This window comes from Alligator sinensis, unplaced genomic scaffold, assembly GCF_000455745.1.
Source record: "Alligator sinensis unplaced genomic scaffold, ASM45574v1 scaffold628_1, whole genome shotgun sequence".
NCBI classification, from domain to species: Eukaryota; Metazoa; Chordata; order Crocodylia; family Alligatoridae; genus Alligator; species Alligator sinensis.
This window is the reverse complement of record NW_005841873.1, coordinates 2,643,207-2,651,070: the sequence shown is the minus strand read 5'-3', so window position 1 is coordinate 2,651,070 and position 7,864 is coordinate 2,643,207. Positions and strand designations below refer to the sequence as shown.

Below are 7,864 nucleotides of genomic sequence, written 5' to 3'. Positions count from 1 at the left end.
GGCGGAAGGGGCGGGCGCGGCGCACGCGGTCGGGCCTCCATCGCCCGCCGCCTCACTCCGCTTCCGTCCCCTCCCGCAGACCCAGCATGGCCGCCCAGGGAGAGCCCCAAGTGCAGTTTAAGGTAAGGAGCTGCCTCTCCCCCGCCCGGGGCCACCTGCCCTCTTCCCTGAGCCTTTTATCTTTTCGGGGGGAGGGGTATGGCTTTTTTTTGTTTGTTTTTTGTTTTTTTCTTTTTCCTAGCTCTTCATTTTTATTCACATTTTCCATCTGCTGCCGGGGGGACGCTGCAGTGCTCCTCATGCTCCTGGCTCGCCGGATGTAGACGTCTACATCGCGCTCCTTGTAACCCGGAGGAGTTTAAATCGGGAGGTCCCACGAGCTGCGGAGGAGAATCAATCGCATTTCTTTTTTTAACCCATTTTAAACTAAGGTGCCCCTTGGGAGGCTGCGAAAGCCGTGGAGGCGTCTCGATCATGTTTTTTTTTCTAACTCGTTTTAAGTTTGCGGCCTTCAAGGGACATCCTGGAGCTGCCGGATGTAAAATGAGGAACGTGATCAAGACTCATTGGGGCGCCCTGTGGAAAGCGGCGCAGGAGTCTTGTTCGCGCTCCTTTTTTAACACGAATCATTTGAACTTTAACATCTCCGCGGCTTTTTGTGGCTTTCCACGGGGCATCTTTAATGGTTTGTGTTTTTTTTTTTTTTTTTTAAAAAAAAAAAAAAAAGGAATGTGAATCAAGACTTGTCCAGAGGAAGGTTACAAAAGCCATGGAGAGGTCTTGATTTACGTTTTGTTTTTTGTTTTTGTTTTTTAACCCGAATAATTTTAAAGTAAGATCTTTGGTAGAAGGCTACAAGAGCCGCGATCGTCTTGATCGCGTTCCTTTTTTTAACACAAGTCAATTAAAAAGATGTCTCGTGAGAGGCTACAAAAGCCGTGGAGACCTTAATTTTAATGGTTCACCTTTTAAAAAAAGGAACACGATCAAGATGATCATGGCTTTTGTAGCCTTCCACGAGACACGAGTCATCTTTTTAACTTTAGTGTTAGAAAAGGAATGGAAATTCAAGACTTCTCCATGGCTTTTTGTGGCCTTACACAGGGCAAGTCATGATTTTTTGGCGCACTTATATATTTTTTTTATTTATTTTTTTTAACACGAATCTTTAAAATTAAGATGTCCAGCGGAAGGCTGTAAAAGCCATGGAGAAGTCTTGATTTGAGTTAAGCTCTCCACGGCTTTTGTAGCCTTCCATGGGACAAGTTTTGATTTACGTTCCTTTTTAACCTGAATAATTTTAAGATGTGCCGTGGAAGCCAGAAGTCTGTTTAATGGAGCTCATCCTGATGCCTTTCATGATTCAAGCTAAAACAAAAGATACAGTAGCTGACACGGACCAGTCTAGCACTACAGTATTTCAGTGCTTAACCCACATTGACAAACCTAGCCAATTTCTGGGTTTTGTGTTTTTTTTTTTTTGTTTTTTTTTGTTTTTTTTTGTTTTTTTTTTTTTGTTTTTGTTTTTTTAAGAGAAGAAAAAAGTGTTCTAACACGCATTCTTCAGGCTAATAAAAATAGTTTGGAAGTGCTAGTCACTAACCTGTCTGCCCTTTAATCTGGAGTTTCATAGACATTAGGGCTGAAAGGGACCTTGCAAGATCATTGGGTCCAGCCCCCTGCCCAAGGGGCAGGAAGTCAGCTGGGGTCCAAGGATCCCAGCATATAAGCATCCAAGTATTTCTTAAGAGTCCAGAGTAGGTGCTTTGACCACCCTGGGGGGAGTCTGTTCCAGGCCTTGGGGGCTCAGGCAGTAAATAAGTTTTTTTTTTTTTTTTTCCTTCTGTCCAGCCTAAAACGGTCTTGCATGAGTTTGTGATCTTGTCATTCCTTGCGCTCTGGTGAACAGATGTCCCCCCAGGTCATGATGCACAACCCTTCAGTACTTATAGGCTGCCACCAAGTCACCCTTGGATACTTAGTAATGCATAAGTGGCAGAACCTAATTTAAGACTAGAATATGACTTCATGTAACAAGCACACAACACTAAAGCCATTCTAAGAAGTAAAATATATTAGTCGGGCCATATTTGGGAGCTCCTTAAGTGAGTGTCTAACTAACCTTCCTTGCCTAGAACAACTTGTAGGGCCTAGAATTGTAATTTAAAAAAAACTACCTAAAATTGACTGATGCCTCAATAGTTTACAGGAAGCTCCTAAAATGTGTTGCCTTCATCTGTGTTTTGAAATCTTTCAACAGCTTGTCTTAGTTGGTGATGGTGGTACCGGCAAAACAACATTTGTAAAACGTCATTTGACTGGTGAATTTGAAAAGAAGTATGTAGGTATGTTTAAACACTTGCATGGAGAATCCTAGTGCTAGTTTAGTTTAAAACACTGTTGGCAGGCTTTTTAAAGTGGAAATGTTTTATTGCAGCAACACTGGGTGTTGAAGTCCATCCTCTGGTGTTTCACACTAACAGAGGGCCTATTAAATTTAATGTATGGGACACGGCTGGCCAGGAGAAGTTTGGTGGCCTGCGAGATGGCTACTATATCCAGGGTAAGTTTTACAAACACTATTCATTAGCTTTGCAGCAGACTTCTAGGTATTTTGTCATCTTTGACAGCTTTGCAAAGTTGCTTGTGCAGTGGACCATTGCTTATGCATTTGGTCTGGCATAATAGTAACGGCATTTAAGTTGACTTGCTCTTCAAAACCTAGTGCAAGACTTCTCTTGAGGCAGACTTTGCCCAGAAAGTGTGTGGTTTTTTTTTGTTTTTTTTTAAGGCTCTGGCTATTAACAGAGAACATTAACTAAGGTAATACTTAGTTAAGCTGCCCTGAAAACATCTCTTATTTAATTAAAACTGAATGCTTGTGTAAGGTGACTACTTTGATCATAAGCACATTTAAATAAGATCTAATATTGCAATATTTAATTGGAAAGTGCATGGTTTTTAGGTGTGGCTCTTTTATACTATGAACTTGGTTACATTGTGCTTCTAACTGTATTATGTCCTTTACCAGTTTTGGAACATCTCATGTAATAAAATTGCTTAAGGAATAGACTTTGTTCTGTTCATTCCTTTTTATGAGAAGGAGGCGGCAAACTTGTGTACCAGATTCAAATTCCTATCTGTTCCTTTTCTGTCCTCTTCAGTGGGGAAGTCTCTCTTAAAATTCATATAAGCTAATTGGCCTTTTCTGTATTTGAGTTAGTGTCTTTTAAAGATCTGCAAAAGAATTCCTTTTTTTAAAATTAAACTTTTTGAATAGGGCCCTTCCCAAATAGGGGCTGCAAGCTATCAGCTTGTCAAATCTATTTTATTGAGTCTGTATCTTCCCCTTGTCTAGTGAGGTGCTTGCACACATGAGTTGGTGTGAATAGCACCGAGTAAATAGTCATGGTCTAAGTCTGAAAGACCAATAAACTTTGCTTATAAATCAGAATGTAGCCTGAAAAACCCTTGCAGGGTGGGTTGGAAACTGGAAGATTTGAGTGATAGCTTTCCTATATCTTGTATTTGTGATGCTGTGCTAAGCATAAGTTCAAGCTTCTGTATAACTTTTTTCAGCTCAATGTGCCATCATAATGTTTGATGTAACATCAAGAGTTACCTACAAGAATGTACCCAATTGGCATAGAGATCTGGTACGAGTATGTGAAAACATACCTATAGTGTTGTGTGGCAACAAAGTGGATATTAAAGACAGGAAGGTCAAGGCAAAATCCATCGTCTTCCATAGGAAGAAGAACCTTCAGGTAGGATGAGGTGGCGCTTTTTTGGGGGGGAGGGGGAATCTTCTGGTTTTGGTCAATTAACTTAAGTGAAAATAGTAGATTACACTTTGTAGTAAATGCTTTCTGCAAAATGATTTAGTAGTAAGTACTCTTCATTCATGAGGTCACTTCCTGTGTAGTAAAGTTCCAAATAGTTTGCTGCTTTTTCCTTAGAATGAGCTCAGGATCGTGATCAACTGCTGTTGGATAGAAAGCAAAAAATGATTTGGCTTCTGAATTAAGGTTTAGGTTTGCTGTCATGGATGCAGGACACTCATCTTCAGTTTTCAGACAGTTTTTCATCCTTGAAGCTGATAACAGACCATAAGAGCTTAATATTCTATGCAGGTACACCAAATGTGAGCCACTTGAAATAGGCCATTTGACAGCTATCTTGTTCGCAGAAGATGCGAATAGATTCCTTTTATTGTGTTCTGAAAATCAAGACGTAGGCCATTATCTGATCGGATTCAGTGACCTGGCACAGAGCAGTGTCTTTTAATACTAACCCAGTTTTAAAGAAGAACTGTTCAACAGCCAGTAAATCTGCCAAACTTTCTAGGAAATAAAGCAGGTAAGACTTTGCTGTCAGTTGGACCTGATGTTCTTTTCATTAGTAGTTGTCTGTTTGAATAGTAGTAATCTGTTTCACGAATGCATATAACATTTCTCTTGCTATTGTCGTCTTTTTTTTTTTTTTTTTTTTTTTTTTCTTCCCCTTCTTCCCCTCTCCTGCAGTACTATGACATTTCAGCTAAGAGTAACTACAACTTTGAGAAGCCTTTCCTCTGGCTTGCCAGAAAACTAATTGGAGATCCTAACTTGGAGTTTGTTGCCATGCCTGCTCTTGCACCTCCAGAGGTTGTTATGGACCCAGCATTGGCAGCACAGTATGAGCAAGATCTACAGGTAACTTGAACTGCAGTTTTAAGCATGTGCCTCTCTTTGCTTTGCGATAGCAGATACCTGAACTTGCAGGATTTTTTGCTGCAGAGCTGGTTCTAAACAATATTTCATTTTGTTTCAGATTGCTCAAACTACTGCACTGCCAGATGAAGATGATGACCTGTGAGGGATGAAGCTGGAGCCCAGCGTCAGAAGTCTAGTTTTATAGGCAACTGTCCTGTGATGTCTGGTGCAGCGTGTTTGCCACTTTATTATCTAGCTGAGCAGAACATGTGCTTAATCTTTGGGATGCTGAAAGAGATGAATGGGCTTCGGAGTGAATGTGGCAGTTTAAAAAAAAAAAAATTCCTTCATATTTTGGACCTGCATATTTAGCTGTTTTTGGACTGCAATTACTTCCCCCTTGAGTTTCAAATCTAAGACTGCTGCAGTCACATCACAGTATTCAGTGGTAAATCTTGTTTGTTACTGTCATTCCCATTCCTCTTTTGTTTAGATCATAATAAAGTTGTATTTCGAATATCTAAGCAAGTGAACTTTCATGCATTGTTAGGAGTAATTCTTCAAGCAATGTCTTCCATTCTTTAAATAGGTGGTAACAGCATTCAGTTTTAATATATATTTTTTTTTTTTCTTTTCAAATGTGTTACTTGACTTGCTCCAAGTAAATTTTATAGGTAACAGTTACTCTTTTCAAGGCTTCTTGAGGCCTATTCATTTAAGTACTCCCTTTTTTTAGGAATGCTGAAATGTAACTGCTAGGGAAGGCAAAAGCAGTAGACATTTGAAATGGTAAGTGTAAAATGGATCGGAAAAAAAGTGTAAAAATGCAATAGGGAAGTTTTTTAACTATCCTTAATGGGCATAGTTATTAAATGGATGCAGTTTGCAGGGATTCTTGTGACCTAGGAACTATAGTATAAAAGCTCCATGTGCTCATTGATTCTGTAAAGGGACTATCTTTCAGTTCTCATTGGAAGTTCGTTTAGTTATGTATAACATGTCTATTCACAGAGCTTTATACTATAGCAGCCAGAAACGATTAGCAGTGTGCCTGTGTCAAATGATGTACAAAGCTGTAGCTCTGCTGCAGCTAGGTTGAGCATTGTTCAAACACGGTGTGAAAATGGGACTCTTCCCTGAGCATGCATCTCAAACTATTTTTGTTAAGTAAGAAGCAAGTCACACTTGAACGGAAGTGCTCCTGGCTACAGAAAAGCAGGATTTGTTAAATCTACCCTTGTATAAACCAAAAGTTACTGTAACTGCACCAAGTTCTATTTTTGAAACTCTTGCTTATTACAGCACAAATGGTGGAAAATGTCAACTCTAAACACTATCTTGTAGAATCTACTCCTTTGGATCTAATATTAGAGCTAGAAGTACTGGTAGTCAACATGGCAAAATAGAAATTTAAGATATCATTATTTTTTTTTTTTTTTCCCCTAGTAGTGTTCATTTGAGTATATGAAGCCTTGAACTAAATTCAGTTTTGTATTTTTGGTTTCTTAATAAAGTGAAGCATTTCATTTATTCCTCTTAACTTGCATGTTTTTGTACATTGCTGCTGCTTTTTTTTCTTTTCCTCCATAAAGAATTAAATACTAGACTGTCACCAGCAAGCTTCTTCTTAAGTGGCAATAACCTATTTTAACTGGCTTAGCTATCTGATTTTAATTATGAATACTTTGGAATGAAACATTTTGAACATATTTCTAATAGAGTAGGCCAACACTGTTCAGAATTTTACTTCTCATTACTATAGTAATTTGTAGTAGGCTTTGAAATAATCCTTAGTGTGAAGGGTTAATATCAAGCAATTCCTTGCTTTCATCTGCTGTGCAATAAAGACCATTGCAATTCTCCTCCCAAGCTTTTCGTTATAGAGGTATTTTTCTAACTTGAGCTAAATGTCATGGGCCTCAGCTTCCACTGTTCTGTGGTTTGTATCTTAGCTATTGACATACAGCTTTCAACTTCTGGATTTCAGTTGTTTTGCTGTTTTTCTGATGGGGCAGCAGCTAAAATTTACTGCTCCTTCCTTTCTGGAACAGCTTATTATTAACGTTTAAAATATGTCCACAGCAAACTTGCCTCAGGCCTGCAAGTTGGTCTTGCCTCTTAATTTAAAAAAATGAAGGCATGCATCTGTTTACTGCTCCCTATAACTCTGTTGTCTTTGCTACTGCTGTAACTTTGCAGGCAGGTTTGGCTTCTGAGAGCAACCGGCATGGCCATATTACAAACTTTAAAGCTTGGCCACAGCAGGTATCTATTCAAGATGCATTCAGTGAGTTGCTAAGTGTTTTGACACAGTACTGCTTTTCATTTCTCTCCTCCTGCCCCCCACCCCTCCTTGCATCACACACTTTGAATAGATGTTGAACTAATAGGAAGTTAACATAGTTTTATTTGCATACCCAGAACCTGTCTTCCTATAAGATGTAAGATGAATTTAATTTCTGTTATAACTAAAATATCCTTCAGAGATGGCTCAGGTTGGAAGCCTATTAAATTGGACTTAAGTCCATCTTGAACTTTAACAGCCTTGTAATAAATATATGGAACCAAAGAGGAAAGCGGTACACACTTCTCTGATTTCAAAGCAGATTACCCACTAAACTCACTTTATTTTTATATATATATTTTTCTTATATTCTGTATTGAGCCCAGTATTTCTCAAGTGTTTTCCAAGCTGCTTAAAATGGCAAATGTGATTCCTAACAATTTGTATCTGCATTTTCTTAAATAACAAATCGAGTTAACAGTAGACCAGTATAAGGAAAACAGCTTGCCTTAATCTATGTCAATACCATCACCTAGTGGCAAGAGTCGTACATTGGAATATAGTATGTAAACTAATCTGCATGTCTGAATTTAATGTTTTCATGCTGAACTACACAAGCCTGCTTCTTTACGTTATTGTCAACTTCTTACACGATTGACTTGGTAACTCCTTATGAATGAGGGTTTTTGTTTTTATGACCTTGCTATTTTGGGAATGTGTTTTGTACTGTTTAAAAAAACGACAGACATGGTTTGTCCCTTGCAACTTTATTTTAAGCTTTTAATAGGTTGCTTGCTTATTCCATGTATATTTAGCCCTGACACAATTATGCCAAAATGTCGAGAGTTTCAGGTGCTAATCTCAAGGGGCAGCAAAATAGAATTTT

General features: G+C 38.7%; 1 protein-coding gene across 1 annotated transcript; it reads left to right on the top strand.

Moving 5' to 3' along the window:
- The first annotated feature begins 8 nt into the window (after positions 1-8).
- Positions 9-7,587, top strand: RAN (RAN, member RAS oncogene family). The gene is made up of 6 exons (XM_006017079.3): positions 9-122; positions 2,261-2,345; positions 2,438-2,563; positions 3,580-3,767; positions 4,524-4,694; positions 4,813-7,587. The coding sequence occupies exons 1-6, from the start codon at positions 87-89 to the stop codon at positions 4,855-4,857; spliced, it is 651 nt and encodes a 216-aa protein (XP_006017141.1). The 5' UTR covers positions 9-86; the 3' UTR covers positions 4,858-7,587.
- Positions 7,588-7,864: the final 277 nt, after the last annotated feature.

Bases quoted from the DNA above. Each gene is read 5' to 3' on its own strand.
- RAN (XM_006017079.3), top strand. From the start codon at position 87: ATGGCCGCCCAGGGAGAGCCCCAAGTGCAGTTTAAG. The intron at 3,768-4,523 runs GTAGGATGAGGT...CCTCTCCTGCAG, and splicing joins ATAGGAAGAAGAACCTTCAG to TACTATGACATTTCAGCTAA. The intron at 4,695-4,812 runs GTAACTTGAACT...ATTTTGTTTCAG, and splicing joins AGTATGAGCAAGATCTACAG to ATTGCTCAAACTACTGCACT.